This window comes from Mastacembelus armatus, chromosome 3 (assembly GCF_900324485.2).
Source record: "Mastacembelus armatus chromosome 3, fMasArm1.2, whole genome shotgun sequence".
In the NCBI taxonomy this organism is placed as follows: Eukaryota; Metazoa; Chordata; class Actinopteri; order Synbranchiformes; family Mastacembelidae; genus Mastacembelus; species Mastacembelus armatus.
The window spans coordinates 16,295,523-16,312,998 of record NC_046635.1 but is presented as its reverse complement, the minus strand read 5'-3'; the positions used below and the strand labels follow the sequence as shown (position 1 = coordinate 16,312,998).

The 17,476-nt window shown below is 39.0% G+C and overlaps 2 protein-coding genes across 2 annotated transcripts in view; both read left to right on the top strand.

Annotated features, from left to right (window-relative positions):
* Positions 1–3,368: 3,368 nt before the first annotated feature.
* Positions 3,369–6,275, top strand: LOC113122839 (mitochondrial pyruvate carrier 1-like). The gene is made up of 5 exons (XM_026294459.2): positions 3,369–3,549; positions 4,363–4,366; positions 4,549–4,645; positions 4,900–5,032; positions 5,478–6,275. Exons 1-5 carry the CDS (start codon positions 3,479–3,481, stop codon positions 5,500–5,502), a joined length of 330 nt encoding a protein of 109 aa, XP_026150244.1. The 5' UTR covers positions 3,369–3,478; the 3' UTR covers positions 5,503–6,275.
* A 2,879-nt stretch (positions 6,276–9,154) lies between these two features.
* The window catches only part of kifbp (kinesin family binding protein), a 33,055-nt gene continuing 24,733 nt past the window's right edge, over positions 9,155–17,476 (top strand). Inside the window, exons 1-4 of the mRNA XM_026293018.1 lie at positions 9,155–9,626; positions 12,937–13,035; positions 13,445–13,524; positions 13,657–13,715. Coding sequence (XP_026148803.1) covers positions 9,177–9,626; positions 12,937–13,035; positions 13,445–13,524; positions 13,657–13,715 — 688 coding nt within the window. The 5' untranslated portion in view covers positions 9,155–9,176. The remainder of the gene's footprint in view (positions 9,627–12,936; positions 13,036–13,444; positions 13,525–13,656; positions 13,716–17,476) is intronic.

Sequence of the window (17,476 nt, the reverse complement as noted above, 5' to 3'; positions counted from 1 at the left end):
GCATTGTTGATATTAATGATAAATATGGTGCCATAGTAGTTTGAATTTTAAATTTGGATTGAAAACACTAATGTGAGAGTTATTCATTTCTATAATCCTTGTAATAAATTAAATGAAAACAGATTGGAATTGGTAGGTGGAACAGAAAGTACCAAGCTGAGATACTGGACCGACAGTAGCAGCTTGTTTCACAGTACCCAGCACTGACGTCTCTGGGCAAATCGATCCCACTTCAGGTGTGTCCCAGAGTGGATGTTGCCTCGACATTGCATCTGCATTTTGGTTACTGCGTCCAGGCCTGTCCTGAACTGTGTAATCAAAAACTGACAGCTCAGCCACCCAGTGCTATTCTGTGGGTCCTAGTTTGGTTGTACTCAAGTGAGTCAGGGGATTGTTATCTGTCCATACCGTACAGTGTGGACCCAGCAAGTACTCACGGAAACTTGTGTGTCATCATTCACTTCAGACAACATAAAGCATTGGAAAATTCTTGCAATTACTTTTCTTGTTGTTTTCTAGGAAAAAAAAGAGGAAATATAGGATCTTGAACAACAATACAGCTCATGCAAGATGTCTAGAATTTTCTTAGAATCTATCTCTTTCTGCTCTAGATCTAGACCTAATTTCATCTTTGACTTCCCCCTCCAAAGGATCATAAATAAAATAAGCTTGTTCAACAGGTTTCCGATGTCTTGTTCTCAGTGTCACCCTTATTTCTTCAACCCAGTCTTCTACAGAAATCCTTGATGTTTCCCTTAAAGTCGGACACTTTGAGGATATACAACAAGCTTTCAACAGAAGGAAAATTATTAGGGGCAGGGTGCTGAGAACCAACCAGACTGTCAAAACCTGCTCCTGTGTCCACAACAGGAAGGTTTGTTGCTGCTTGTCACTGAAGCAACTCTTCCTTTTCGGCCTGCAGCTGCTGAACCAAATCCCTCAACTTCTGAAGCTCATTAGCCATGGCTGAAGCAAGGGAGAGTTCAAGTCCAGTGAATCCCCCCGATGTCCCTACTCTCAAACTCAAATTAACCTGCCAGTGTGTGCCAGAATCCTGCCAACAATGCCAGAATGTGGCCGAGCCATGGAAAAGGCCCACAACTTAGCTGTGATTTAAGTTTTACTAGTTAAGAGTTCACAACAAAGCCAGCTACAATCCAATTTCTTAGAATGACACACAAGGCAGGGAAAAAGAACAGAGACAAATGAATTTCCCCAAGATTACAATACTTATTACATCTAAATGTTAAAAAGATCAACAGACCATTTAATACACTTACTCAATAAAATGCAAACATGTACAGTGGGTACGGAAAGTATTCAGACCCCTTTAAATTTTTCACTCTTTGTGTCATTGCAGCCATTTGCCAAAATCAAAAAAGTTCATTTTATTTCTCAATGTACACTCAGCACCCCATCTTGACAGAAAAAAAACAGAAATGTAGAAATTTTTGCAAATTTATTAAAAAAGAAAAACTGAAATATCACATGGTCATAAGTATTCAGACCCTGTGCTCAGTATTGAGTAGAAGCACCCTTTTGAGCTAGTACAGCCATGAGTCTTCTTGGGAATGATGCAACAAGTTTTTCACACCTGGATTTGGGGATCCTCTGCCATTCTTCCTTGCAGATCCTCTCCAGTTCTGTCAGGTTGGATGGTGAACGTTGGTGGACAGCCATTTTCAGGTCTCTCCAGAGATGCTCAATTGGGTTTAGGTCAGGGCTCTGGCTGGGCCAGTCAAGAACGGTCACAGAGTTGTTCCGAAACCACTCCTTTGTTATTTTAGCTGTGTGCTTAGGGTCATTGTCCTGTTGAAAGGTGAACCTTCGGCCCAGTCTGAGGTCCTGAGCACTCTGGAAGAGGTTTTCTTCCAGGATATCTCTGTACTTGGCCACATTCATCTTTACTTCAATTGCAACCAGTCGTCCTGTCCCTGAAGCTGAAAAACACCCCCACAACATGATGCTCCCACCACCATGTTTCACTGTAGGGATTGTATTGGGCAGGTGATGAGCAGTGCCTGGTTTTCTCCACACATACCGCTTAGAATTAACGCCAAAAAGTTCAATCTTGGTCTCATCAGACCAGAGAATCTTATTTCTCATGGTCTGGGAGTCCTTCATGTGTTTTTTGGCAAACTCTATGAGGGTTTTCATGTGTCTTGCACTGAGGAGAAGCTTCCATCGGGCCACTCTGCTATAAAGCCCCGACTGGTGGAGGGCTGCAGTGATAGTTGACTTTGTGGAACTTTCTCCCATCTCCCTACTGCATCTCAGGAGCTTAGCCACAGTGATCTTTGGGTTCTTCTTTACCTCTCTCATCAAGGCTCTTCTCCCACGATTGCTCAGTTTGGCTGGACGGCCAGGTCTAGGAAGAGTTCTGGTGTCCCAAACTTTTTCCATTTGAGGATTATGGAGGCCACTGTGCTCTAAGGAACCTTGAGTGCTGCAGAAATTCTTTTGTAACCTTGGCCATATCTGTGCCTTGCCACAATTCTGTCTCTGAGCTCATTGGGCAGTTCCTTCGACCTCATGATTCTCATTTGCTCTGACATGCACTGTGAGCTGTAAGGTCTTATATAGACAGGTGTGTGCCTTTCCTAATCAAGTCCAATCAGTTTAATTAAAAACTAATTAAACACAGCTGGACTCCAATGAAGGAGCAGAACCATCAAAAGGAGGATCAGAAGAAATGGACAGCATGTGAGTTAAATATGAGTGTCACTGCAAAGGGTCTGAATACTTATGACCATGTGATATTTCAGTTTTTCTTTTTTAATAAATTTGCAAAAATTTCTACATTTCTGTTTTTTTCTGTCAAGATGGGGTGCTGAGTGTACATTAATGAGAAATAAAATGAACTTTTTTGATTTTGGCAAATGGCTGCAATGACACAAAGAGTGAAAAATTTAAAGGGGTCTGAATACTTTCCGTACCCACTGTATAAATAACAGAATTCCTGACACTAATGACACTATGCAGTTAATGATAAAGATAAGGCAGAGTCAGACTTATTGGTGAAGTTGTTTGCACAAATACAACTTATCATCAGAACATTGCGTAAGTAGAAAAGTAACTATCCAAAAATCCAAAAACTCAATTTTTAGCTCTGTCACGATATAAAAGATTGGACTTGTTTAATAAAATGTGGGATGTAAGGGAAATTCCTAAGGAATATCTCAAAGACACAGGGTTTTTCACTCGAATTTAATTAGTGTCTATATTTATTCATGCAGTACAGATGTGTACGTCGGTATGTATGTAATTATTCACTCCACTTAAGTATTCCCTCAGGCCATACTCCACACTCCAGCCCGGTAGTTGGCGGTAATGCACCTTAACTTAGTTTGCCAACCGCCAATAAACGTAATAGACGACGACGACGAAGAAGAAGACAGTCGTCCTCTGAGCTGGGTTTTGTGTCACCCTTTGAGACACCGAGAGTGTTCTAAAACAGGCACCAGCCCAACATTAAATCATGGCAGGGACAATTGCTCGGAAAGCTATTGACCACTTGAAGAGTAAAGAATTCAGAGATTATTTGATGAGGTATGTATTGGAAATTACTAACCTAGATTTCTCTGTTAGCAGGCATATGAATCTAGCTAGTTGGCTGTCAAGTGACTAGCTTCAGTTTAGCTGATATCTAACGTTAGATAATAAGCTAATTTTTTAGCTGAACTTGCTGTCATGATCTAGATAACGTTTTAACAAAGTTATGTTACTATTTTCTGCAATCTGTGTATTATTGTCTTCAGCTTTAGCACAATTGTCTTGCTAGTTTTCAAGGACAGTTGTGCTTTGTGCGTTTGTAGTCCTACTGGACTTGTTATTCCAGTATAGGAGGTTTACTGTAAATGCAGCACACTCTTGATGTACTTATTTGTATGTTTTCTAACTAGGTGAACTATTTGGGAGGGCTTATATTGACGTTTGCCATAGAAATACCCTATAATTAAACAGTATTAATTGTTTTTTCCCTGACACCAGTATTGAACTGGATTGTGGTTTGAAACTGTAGTCAGTCTGGTTAATGTGTCCATGTGCCCTGATGGTCTTTGTATACTCACCACAGTGTAGTCACGTTTTATAGCTACTTCTGATGAGTGTTATGGTTGACAGTTTAACATTTTCATCTGGAGTCTAAAATCATATGTAATTCATTATGTAGTGAAGTGGAGACAAAGCAATCTGAAATACTCATCTTGGGTTCTGAATTCTTTAAATTTTACTTTTTCCTTTTGTCATGTATGAATTTTCTGAAAATGGCCTGTGACCTATTTTAGGTTGTAGTTGGCTCATATCTGTATTTTTTTTTCTCTCCTATGTGGCCCTGAAAATAACTGAAAAAAACTTCGACAGCACTGTAAGTCCTCATCCTCAGTCAGAACATACCTTTATCTCTTCTCATTTTGTCTGCTGTTTTATTTTTTCTTTCTGATCATACTGATTAACCCAATACTAGGTGTACTGATATTTATGTAGTTGCATCATTTTCAAATCTCTGTGGTCCAAACTATACTTGTCAGTTTGTCTCTGTCTGTACAGCATTTCTGGGGTCCTGTAGCAAACTGGGGTCTACCCATAGCTGCCATCACTGATATGAAGAAGAGCCCTGAGATTATCAGTGGTCGGATGACCTTTGGTAAGTCACACATATACTGACAAACACAGATGTACCAATGCATGACACACAGTACCCCTATCATTTCTGTGTGGAATAAGAAAGTAAAACCTCCTATTCAGAAGCTTTATTTTTGTATCCTAAAGAAAACACTGTTATATTTACCTTCTGAACAGTAGTAACAAGTGTCATAATTAAATAGTCTAAAAGAAGACTGCTGTGAGAGTAAGTAATAAAAAACATAACTATTGTCTGTGTTTCCTCATAACTTACAGCTCTGTGCTGCTATTCTCTGCTCTTCATGAGGTTCGCCTATAAAGTGCAGCCACGCAATTGGCTACTGTTTGCTTGCCATCTGACTAATGAGACAGCACAGCTAATTCAGGGAAGTCGTCTCATCAAATACAAGTAAGCAATTGTGTAGTCTTTTTTATCAAATTTTATCCAGTTTGTTATTACACTGCCTGATTTCCTTGCAAGTCACTAATGTTAGCTGTCCTATTATGCTAATATTTACACCATTTGCTTTATTGTGAAGATTGTGTTTAAAGTAGATTTATATGTGATTTACTTCCATTCTTGCATATTCTCTGTCATTTGTGATCTCAACAAATGTTCTCCAAACATAATGTGTGTTCTCAGTTATTTTAAGCCTGTCTCTTATTTTGCCACCAATCACTGTTGAATTTGCTCCCAGATACATTTTGGACATGGGAATGAAAATTAAAGTGATCCACGCTTAGCAAGGAACATCAAGGTGAAATTTAGGAAACTAAGAGCCAGGCTGAAAATAACTGAAAATTATCGCTTCACTCTAGATCAGGCATTTAATTCTATTTATCTTTCATTTAAGCATGGAGAAGAAGATGGGATCTTAGTAGCAGAGTGAAACAGAGGCTGAACGTTTCCTGCAGAGTGGTGCCATGCTGCTTTGCTAACTGAACCCCTAAACCTGGACCTCACAACTTTTAATAATTTATCTAGTTATTGAGAAACTGGCACTTGGGCAATTTATAACTTGATCATCCTCATCAAGTTTTAATCACTTTTTAATGCATCAACTGAAAAAACAAAAAAATAAATGCTTTACTGTAAGAAGTAAGGTCAACTGCTCTTTTAGTTCCACATTCATCATGACACAAAAATATAATGTGGCTGAATGTACAATTAAATAACGAACCTGCAAGTTAGAGGCTGTGTAAACTGAATCCAGTGTTTGATGAGACTTAATCTTTATTATTCACCATCATCATCTTATGTTAGATCTTTAGTATTAATATTTGTATTACTTTCTATCCTGCTCAGTAATTTAAATATTAATGATATTTTATAGAGAACAAAGCCTGAGGTCAATTTTTGCAAATTATTACTGGCTAAATATGCATACATTCATTTACCTTATTGCAGAGATAGCTGAACTTTCCATGTGTTGTGCACTGAAACAGGATATTATATAAAAGTTATTATTCAAGGAAATGTTTAAATCATACATAATAAATGCATAGATCTTTGTATTTGATGAAGCTACCCACATTGTAAATCTGTGTAAGTAGGCCGAGACAGTCTGTTTCTGTCGGTGCTGACCAAAGACGCTGTGTGTTTTTATGTCAAATTCGATATTAGATTCATTGTCATTATATGATTCACTTTATTTTTCCCCTGATTATTTGATTCTCTGGGTTTGTTAAAATACATTGGCTATAACCAACTTGTACACAGTTCAGGAAGATTTTTTTAAAAGGAATAACTTAAATATCATATTTACATAACTATTCACACCCTTTACTCAGTACTTAGTTGAAGTACTGTTGGCAGCAATTACAGCCTCCAGTCTCTGCACACCTGCACTGGGGAATTTTCTGCCATTCTCCTTTACAAATCCTCTCAAGCTTGGTCAGGTTGGATAGAGAATATTGGTGGATAGGAATTTTAGGATCTTTCCAGAGATGTTCAACAGGGTTCAAGTCAGGGCTCTGGCTGAGCCATTCTAGGATATTCACAGAGTTGTTCCTAAGCCACTCCTGTGTTATCTTTACTGTGTGCTTAGGGTTGTTGGAAGGTGAACCTTCGGCCCAGTCTGAGGTCCTGAGTGCTGGGGAACAGGTTTTCATTGAGGATATCTGTACTTTGCTCTATTAAGCTTTCCCTCAACCCTGACCAGTCTCCCAGTCCCTGCCGCTGAAAAACACCCCAGCAGCATGATGTTGCCAATCATAGAGTGGTGAGTTTAGGCTGGTTAGGTGTTAGGTAAATTCTTTAACAAATAGACTCAGAGGATGAACTTCGGTGAGATTATATAGAAGTTTTACTTGCAAGGAGTAACAGTCACACAGCACCTTGGTACAGCATGAGGGTCACTGGCTGCTTGCAGCCCAACACATCAGTTTTCATGGTAACACAAAAGGGAGGTGATTTCTCACAGAAAGACATTTGGGCTCTTATCAAGGTTAGAGCAAACTGTGCTCACTGAGAGCAACAATTATATTTCCACAATACACAATAGGCCCTATTCAGTGTTTCAGTTATACTAAAGCAAGGTGGATCAGGTTACAAGAGGGTAAACATTTGAATTTCTCTAACATTAGGCTAAAGCTCCCCTAAATCTCAGCCAGCACCCCTAAAAGATAAAGTGGTTATCATGATTTTGTGAAGTCGTGTAGTCATAAAACCTTAGATAATGTGGACTTGTTTTTTAGAGATAGAATAAACTATTTTAGGTTCAAATGGACCAATGAAATAGATTAGATTACATCCAGGAGTTGGATGTGTGTTGGTGGATGTTGGAGCACGTGACTGTTCAAAATTGAAATTTTCAGTCTGTGCTTGTAACTGAGTAAATTTGAAAGAATTGGAACTGAGGGCTGATGATGATTTTTCATCAATAAAATGTGAAGGTAGGCATAATAACTGAAATGTAAAGGAAGTACAAATGTGGACATGTAAATGGTTTATTGATTAATAGCCTAGTCTATTTTTGCAGACTGGGTTACAGTAGTTTACTGACTATTGTTAGCCTACATCGAGTTTTAAGGTGGGCTATATTGCTGATAATGTTAGTAATATTTGATGCTCATCCAATTTCATGTATCTGAAATATGAGCACATGGTTTGTAAGTATTGCCATTTCGTTTGTCTATAGATTAAAGGAACACTATTTAGATTTTCGACCTTAAAGTACTGTGCCTAAAATTATTTCACTGGTAGAACAACTCAACCGGACGAATTCTACCGCCGCTGCAACGTGAGCGGGTTCGCAGCACAGCACAGCACTTTGTAACTTTTGTGATCAGGTAGGATCACTCAGTCCTCCCACACCCCTCACCATCACCACCACCACCATCTTGCTGTCAGCGGAAGAATGCGACTAAGAGGGAACGATCTAATATGGAATTCTCAAAACCAACTCCATGGCAGAGTCGGCGAAGAAACCAAAGAGAGTTTTGTACAAGGAAGCAAAGAAAAAAAAGAGCGAGTGAAAGAACTCAATTGGCTTCACCATGTTATTTTGACAGTATTAGTCTATAAACAGTAACCTACATGTATGGATAGTGTATTGAAATATTGTAAAAACATACTCAGACCCATTCGAAATTTCTTTTCTCCCCACAGATGGACATACGTTTATTTATTTATGTATTTATTTAGAAGAAAACAGGTTCAGGTGAGCCATTAAGACAGCCTATAGTAGGCTAATATAACCCTAGTGCATGTCATCCCTATGCTGTCATCCTTTTTGGATGATAGATAGAAACATGTAGTTACTAATGCCATAAGCACCCTACTTGCCCAAATTTATTGCAGCTGACTGATATTTTGAGGTATTGTGAAAGAAGTAGGCTACTAACATTACATAAACAGTGTGTTTTTAAATATAATTTCTCCTCAACTTCTTGTATTTATTTAACCAATAAATAGGCCAACTGTGTTTGCTTTATTTATTTAAAGAGTATTTTCTACTTGATTATAATATGTTTGCATGTGATTGTCAGTGCAAAGAGGGAAAGAGGAGGATGGAGAGAGAGCAAGACCTGGAAGAACCAGGTCTGTATCCAGAGACAAACGCATACGAAATATGAGTAAAGTTAATGTTTTACTTAGTTTGGACATTTCTAGTCATAACTTAATCCTCTCGATTTACATTAACATTTAGAAAGGGTCACTTCTAAAACAGTTGTATACTATTGAAATCTGGGATTGTTCACTCTTAACCAAAATTTAGAAGTGTTAGAAATATAAGCCATAAAAATGACAGATGGTGTCTGCCTGACAGGGGGTCGAATGCCAGTGCAGTTCATCCATATGGGAGATGGGGAATGACCCCACAAAACAGATTCGTCCACTTATCATCATAGATTCTTCTTCAATTAGATTTGGGTTTAAATACTAAAATACTAAATACTCATTTATTTTTCAAGAACAAAAACCCAATGTCTGTTTAGGACAAAAATGTCAGAGGTTGTCATTGAAAGAGGCGACTAATGACCTCCAGCAGATGGCAGTAGTCAACAAAAGAGGCCGGCTGTACAGCTGAACGACGAAGTAGACTATCAATATGGCGATCGTGTGCAGTGATGAGTGGAGAGCTATTTGTGAAAAATTTATCAACGCCCAAAATCTGGTAGAAATAGAGTCACGAAAAGACCCTGAAAGTGACCCATTCCGCTCTAGATACAAGGCAAGGGAGCTCCTCAAAGAGATTTACTGCTCTCTTAAGAATTTTGAAGCTACCGAAGAGGAAAATGGCGGAGAGAGCGGCGACCAGCGACCGACAGAGCAGGCGATAGACGGGCAGAGAGAGGATGGGTTTAGTCAGGGCTTCAGTGGCGACTCGCCTGCTGGGCTGCAGGCCGCTAAACTCGGGGCTGTGGAGTACTATCTGGGAGTGAACCACATCGACACGGAAGAGCTGTCAGCCGGACAGGAGCATCTGATGAACTGCATTAAACTGCTGGAAAGATGCAGGGTCTCGCCTGAGAATGTGTCGCTGTTTATCCATGTCAGGGTAACGTTAGCTTAATGCCAAGGCTACTGTCCGTTAGCTTGACCCTAATAAGATAGCTGTCAGTTTACACTTCCACTTTTTTGTTTGTCTGTATATTTACAAACAGGAATTTTGCTATACCTAACATTAAGATAAAGTGAAGTGCAGTGAAAATAGTTTTCAAATATGTAATAGATTATGACTAAAGTGCAGTTGCAACTCAGCTATCCCAGGATGCTCCGATCCGCCTTTTCCCCCTTCGATACCCGATTCCGATATGTGGGATTTAATATCGGTAGATACCGAATACCGATCCAGTACTAAATTAAAAAAGAGCAGACTTTTAATTACAGTGACACTCAGCTGCAGAGAAGTTGGCCAAGCTCACCTTCCTAGTAAACTCCTCAAATGCTTCAGGATAGGTAATCGTTTTCTCAAGCAACGCCCACTGGTTTGCTGTGAGTGTTCTAGGCAGGTCATTGTCAGCAGTATAACCCCACTGAAGTTTATTGCCTTTACCATCGTACGGTATGGCGCATAATTCATGTCTAACCAGTGTACTGTTAAAAGCGACATGTCGGAGCCCCAGATATTCGTCGCTTTTAGATCTTTTATCTCTTCTGATATGTGTTTGCACGTTTTCCTGTTCAGTTCAGGCAGAGTCGAGTCGGATAAATACTTTTGTTTTACGATTTCGGGTTGTGGTTCCTGCAGTTTCATTAGGAGTCAGAAGCCCTTGTCACTAATGACAGGCAGCGATTACCCTTCCAAAACAATGAATTTCATTACCTGTTCACCGCTTTTGTCGTCTGGTGGAAAATTTCTCACTTCTTTTATCGTCTCTGCTAAAGGTAGCTGCTTCGTACTATCTACTTTTTGTTTTTTCAGCTTGAGGAACTCCACATGATCTTTGGAGTGACATCTTTGGAGATGCTGAAGATGTTGTGTTATAATTAGAATTTTTATGACCACCCCGTGGAGCTTTTACTTGACAGATATTAAAACTGGCTGTTGAGCTTGTTGGCAAAGCTGTTGTAAAATATTTCCAAATAGATGATCCTTTGGCTCGTTCCATGCTGTTAGCTGCTCGTTACAGCAGCAGCTGTGGAGTAGAGGCAGTAGTAGGAGTAGTAGCTTGTGTCAGAGGCAGAGCATGTTGATCGTGCGTGATGTCAAATGCTGTGCAGTCCACATAACTATTGTGAAATATCGCTCCAGGGATTGGACCCTTTGTCACCAATACCTGATCTAGAATTCTACTCTTCAATAAAGCCGATACCCGATATGAATATCGGTTCAGCATCTCTAATTAATACATTGTTAAACTCCAGCATGCCTTGACACAGAGGAGCAGTTAATTTGAAAGACAGAGTCAAGCCCAGGGAGGTACCCAGCAGGCATCCAGAACAGATGCCCGAGCCACCTCAGCTGGCTCCTCTTGATGTGGAGGAGCAGTGGCTCTATTCCGAGCTCCTCCCAGGTGGCTAAGCTCCTTAACCTATCTATAAGAGAGAGCCCGGCCACCCTGTGAAAGGAAGCTCATTTCAGCTCAGTGAGCCAATATATCTTATTTGAAACTAATGTTAGCACGGAACTTAATCTCTTTTTCCCCAGTATGGCCTGTATGCCAAAAAGCTCGTCATTTGATCATTTGTATTATTTTAAATCGACTCTCCCAAATTACTATTTTATAGCCTACTTTAGAGGATGGTGGAGGTACTGAGCGTAGTACTGTCACATCAACAGCACAAGTTTGATTCCAGCCCAAATCTTGCTTGGCCAGTACAGCTGGGGTTAATTTTTAAGTTTTATTCTCTCTTCATTATTTTTACAGGCAACAGAACAGAAACAGTGATGAAGAGTCACAAATGACAGCAGTACACATATCGCACACGCAATATGTAACTTAATTATTAAATATCTGCTTTCACACTTTACACACAGTGGTTTTTCCAAGGTATTTAGTAACTTTGCTACAGAGAGGAGGTTGATGCATAATGGGTAAAAAGAAAAAAGAAAGAACCCAGGTAATTAGAATATGCATAATACAAATAAAATGAAAAAATATACTTATATAGTGCATAAGCATTAACACATATCCAAATTGTGCTTAGAAATTGTATTACATTGCACAATCATATTTGATGCATGATGAAACTACAGCCATACCCTGGCTTACGTCATAAATTGGATCCATAAGGTGACGTATGTTAGTATGTTTGTTTTGCACTGATTCCAAAAAAACAAAATAATGCATAACGTAAACTTAGCCCTCTGAGTGACACCAAACGCGAGCACCGCCAAGCGTAGAAACGGTATATGCAAACAAAACTTGGTGGTGGCGCACACAGTATTTTCGGTGTTTAATTAATGTTTTTTAGGATATCAATACATTTTATGTAGTAGTTTAATATTTTTCACTTAAATTTTCATTTCTCTTATTTCCGTATGCCGACGTGGTTAGTGACATAAATCTTGATTTACCCTGTACTGTGATTTACTCTACAACCCATGTCACAAGTTAAGTAGAAATGGTGTAAGCTGGGATATGGGTTTATATAGTGCTCTACAGAAAATGACCATTGCCATATTTTTTTTAGTCTGCAGACAGAGGTTATGGCGAAAAAAATAAGCTACAAAATAAACACGCTACTATATGTAACATAATAGCTACTCTCTCAGTTGCGTTGTTCTTTGAAGCAGAATTTGAAGGAACGGGGGTAATCTCGTGCTGTGCGTGAATACGCAATAAAGATCATTAAACAAGGAATGACACTGTTAATGCTGATAAAACAATGCTGTAGTGGGGAATCTGTTAAAAGATTTTTTTGTAATAACAGGCTGCTTAAAACTGCTTCCTTGAACATAGCAAACTGATCATTGATGAATTCAGAATTATTGCTACTAAGACCATTTTTACTGACACTTGCAAGATGACTGATTCTGTCCTGAAAACAAAAACAAGACACAAAAGCTACAACAATACAAGAGTTACTGTGTTGTACAGTATTGTGCTGTGTGTTCAGTGTATCTGTGTTTTTCTGTTTTACATTCTAACATTTGTGTACATGCTTTGGCTGTGTAGAATAAAATTAATGCAGGGATATTTATTAATACTAAATTATTTAGGTTACCGCTGTATATGTTTTCTTACAGACAGTCTATACTGTACTTTACATACATCTACCTTTATTTTAAAATTCAATATCAGAATGTACTGAAATTGTGTGAATGACTTTCTTAGATGGTCTACTTACGCCAACATACCCTCATACCCATAACCATACTGATTGCTTAATACTGCTAATGTAATGGGTGTTTGTGTAATCAGAACCAGTTGGGCATCCTTTGGGCAGGGCGGGATGAGACCGAGACTGCTCAGGAATTCCTGGAAACAGCAGAATCCATCTACCAATGTTATATGAAGGAGGTAAGGATGGTCTTCTCTATGGCTGTTAACTTGAAACTAGCCACTTGCTACATTATATTTGGATTTCTATTTTCATGTGACAAACAGAAGGCAGCAATTTTATATGCAGAAGGGTGTGTGTGTCTTGCTGTAAATATGTCAACACCAGAACTCAAAAATAAAACTGAGGAGAAATTTTTTTTTGCAGCAGGATTATAACACTGTGGATCCAACATGTCTGAGATCAGAAATTAGTTGGGCCAAAATCTGGTAGCTCGAATGGCTATCTGATAGTCCGATGGGCAGCGTGGGGATAAATTTTGGTAGCCAGAGTAGAAGACACAACATCCCCAGGACGTCGGGCTAGTGACTTTTTGTGAGTCCTGAAATTCTTTTCATCAGCACCCAGGGTTGTTGCTCCTTTTTTCAGGATGGGACTCCCCCTACTGATATGACAGAGTACTTTACTACTGAGGAGAACCTGCTGACACACCAGGAAAGGACCAAGAGGTATATAAATTCTAACATGGCCCATACATTTACATATGCAGATTTACTTGTTTGTGTTAAAGTTGTTTTAAGTCTATTTTTGGGCTCTCTATGTATGACTTCTTCCGTTTCCCTTTTTTCTGTACCTACTAGGTTTGAGTTGGCCTACACCCATACCATGTATTACCTGGCTCAGGTCTATAGAAACCTTGGTGAGTCTGATGTTGTTTGAATCAAATTGATAGAAGTGTATGCTAATCAGTTATATCATTATAACCAATAGCCTAATATGTTGAACCTTATTTGCACTTGCTTCTATGATTATACTATTGTGTAGTTTTCAGTGAAAAACATGTAGACAGTGAAAACTGTGATCTTGAGGACCTTTCTAGAATTCAATGATTCTCCAAAGTCATCTCCCTCCCTGCACTGGGAAACAGGAAAGGCTGGTTAATCTCACAATGTACAAAAAGAAAATAGAATCTCAAAAGGAGACAGAACTGGAATAAAAAATAAAACAACTTGAAATAATCAATGCAAAAAAGCCAACAGAAGAATCTGAGAATGAATTAAGAAAATCTAAACTTGGGATAAACAAACAAAAAAAAAAGCATAAACAAAAAACCCAATTGATAACCCTCTGGCGTCTAAGGGGCCCTGGACAAATTTTGACATGCCCTGACATTTGTCTTTTAAAAAAATTAATTGCTAAAGTCTGATAACACTGTAATCAGCTCAAAATGGGCTACAATAATTGTGAGCAGCAAGTTTATACATGGTTGTGTTTTTGAGAAAACACTGTTTATGCATGGTTAGTGAAAAACTAAAATTTTTTAGTCACAGAAATAAGACCATAAAACACATACAGAACATTGGTTCACAAGACTTTGGAGACCTGCATGTTGTTGCCAAAAGTGTTTACTTCACAATGATGTGAAAGTCATCTTGTTCATTCATTCACAGTAAACAATACACTGTTTTAAATTTTCTAAGACACTTTTTGTCCATAAAGGCCATATGCAAGAAGGGTGTCTCAGGATGAATAGTCATGTGATTTACCTGAGAAGACAAAAGACGCACTGAACGACCAGACAAAGGCGCGCATAATGAGCCTTTCAGTCAATGTAGCTGAGAGGGGATTAGTGCAGCACAATACAAAACAATGCGGAGCCAAACGTTCGTCATTTGAGTTAAAATCAGTGTTTTTACTCTGAGGACAAACTAAACTATTTGTCTCTGTGTGGAATATAAGAAGTGCTTCTTCACGTGTGTAACGTGCCATCATCCAAACGCGCAGAAAAAGTGAGTAAATTCTTTGATGAAGTTTGACGTTTTATGTCATTTCACGGGGGCGTACACATATTTACCTGGTTCACCTGAGATTATTTACATGTGAACAGTGAACAGAGTACAAGGTGGGGATGGCATTACCTGTAATGAGGTGAGACAGGAGAAAACATACGTATTAAATAAAAAGTGATGATTTGTTTTTGACTTGACTACGTGTCTGTGAAGAGAAATGACAGAGACAGAAAAGACCGAGAGCGCACCCTGTCGGCTTTCTTTATTTAATAGAAGCACAGCGTTTTGTTGTTATTATGACTAAAACTAGACCCTTTACAGATTTGAATGATATATTTCTTTTATCTGTACGATCAGAATTGACGGAGTAATTTAAGTTTGTTTCGGTGTTATCAGAAGATGCGTCAAAACGCGCCGGCATGTTCGTCGACCCCAGAGGGTTAAGGGCAGTACCAGAGATGCCTATCCAGTTCTATAAAATTTATATCAGGATCACATGGTCCACTGTAGTGCTACTATATCAGTGACCATGGCACTTGGGTAGCTGCATGTAATAATTCTGCTGTTTATGTCACTGATAGCAACATCTCCAAGCAGCAGGATATCTCTGTCCGTCACCTGTGGTACAGATTTTTTGTCTCTGACTAGTTCTATGGCTCCCATTTTTAAAGTCATTACTTTTTTGTGCTTGTTTCGCAGTCACAGCAAACATTTCTTGCTCAATAGAGTTGAGATCAGACAGTGGTTGAAACCTGTTACTGAGCTGTATGTTTGATGATGCTAAATATGCTCCATATGCCAGCATTCTTCATTCTAATTCTTTGATGCTTTGGCTTGGCACCAAGTTTATGCCAGGTGGCTTCATTTTGATCAATTCCCACTTTTGAAAGTTTTTGGAAAGACACTGTATCGTCCAGGTTCAGAGTAGCATTTTGGGCAACATAGCACTTATTATTGATTAGTAGGTTTTGCCTTCTTACCGCTGAGTCTGAACAGGAGCATGTCGTGAATCTTTTTTCAGATTCCAGAGCAAGAATCTTCATTTGTGATTTCCTGAAGATATATACAGCAGTTTTGGCACAATGTTGACGAGGTTGATCAGGTTCGAGTCTCACGATCTAAACGATCCATGGCTGTAGTCGCTCAATAGGTCAGATTAGTTGTTAAAAGCAAAGGTAAAATCCTCAGTAAAATTTCAAGTCCAGTTAAAAGAGGGTAAAATAATGTTAAAACATGTCTTATAAAATCATTGGATAAAAATTAAAAGGGATACAAGCAAAGTAAAGCTGGCAGAAGCAGGAGCAAGCAGAAAAGCATCTGCACTGTTCAGAAGAAGGAAGTACCCACCAGATATCGCCTTTGTCACCTTTATGTATTCACCTTTCTTGACATTTATTGGAGCTTGAAGTGCGGGCCCTGCTCAATCAGCGATTCTCCCCCCTCACCGAGGTGAACAATTCAGGTGAGAAATTTGATTGTCTGTGCCTTGTTGATCGTCTTCCATAGCAGCTGTTTCCTTGTCCAGTTGGGGTACGTCTGGGTGGGTGGGGGTTGTTGTCCGGTGTTGGAATCCTCTTACAGTGGCTTGACCCACAAAGCATGTCCCTCCACTTTTACTGCCATATTCAAATTCAGTAGCATCTGATGTGGTCCGGTGAATCGTCTCTGCTTCCAGCGTTTCCTGCCGTGGTCCTTGATGAGCACGTAGTCACCTGGTTTGAGATCATGCAGTGTGGTATCTGCAGGGCTAGACAGAGCTGCTTTGTCCAAAGACAGAGTTGAAAAGGGCCATCAGGTGGGGGGTGGATTTGCATTGGCATTTTAATGGAGGCATTATGTGCTGCACAGATTATGCATCTTCTGCAGTGCTCAGCTGCATATTTTGAAAAACCCCTGGTGTACCAGTGGGTATTAACATACAGTGCTGTGAAAAAGTGATGGCCCCGTCCCTGATTTCTTATTTTTTTTTGCATGTTTGTCACACTTTAATGTTTCAGATCATCAAACAAATTTAAATGTTAGTCAAAGATAACACAAGTAAACACATGCAGTTTTTAAATGAAGGTTTTTATTATTAAGGAAAGCAAAATCCAAAACTACATGGCCCTGTGTGAAAAAGTGTTTGCCCCTCCTGTTAAAACATAACTTAACAAATGTAAAGTAGTGAGTGTACAGCTTGTATAACAGTATAAATTTGCTGTCCCCTCAAAATAACTCAACACACAGCCATTAATGTCTGAACCGCTGGCAACAAAAGTGAGTACAGTGACACTCTTATAACACTGTTATACAAGCTGTACACTCACTACTTCACATTGTAGCAATGTGTCATTTCTTCAGTTTTGTCACATGAAAAGATATAATAAATTATTTGCAAAAATGTGAGGAGTGTACTCACTTCTGTGAGATACTGTATATTTTATTTTTTCCTTATTACTTTAACAACATAGCAATTGAGCTTTCTGGTAAAATTAGAGCCTTGTGCTAAACATGAACAACAGAATCTCAATTCCACTTAAAAGTGGTGTAGCAGTTTAACTTGAACATAAAACCAAAATAAATAAAATGACTGCTGTCATCTTCCAATTTGAAATACTGCCATACTGCAGGTATTTTATCATCTTATTTCAACCACAACACACGCTCTTCTTTTCCAACATCCGTGACAGCT

Bases quoted from the DNA above. Each gene is read 5' to 3' on its own strand.
- LOC113122839 (XM_026294459.2), top strand. From the start codon at position 3,479: ATGGCAGGGACAATTGCTCGGAAAGCTATTGACCACTTGAAGAGTAAA. The intron at 4,646-4,899 runs GTAAGTCACACA...CATAACTTACAG, and splicing joins CAGTGGTCGGATGACCTTTG to CTCTGTGCTGCTATTCTCTG. The intron at 5,033-5,477 runs GTAAGCAATTGT...CTTTCATTTAAG, and splicing joins AGTCGTCTCATCAAATACAA to CATGGAGAAGAAGATGGGAT.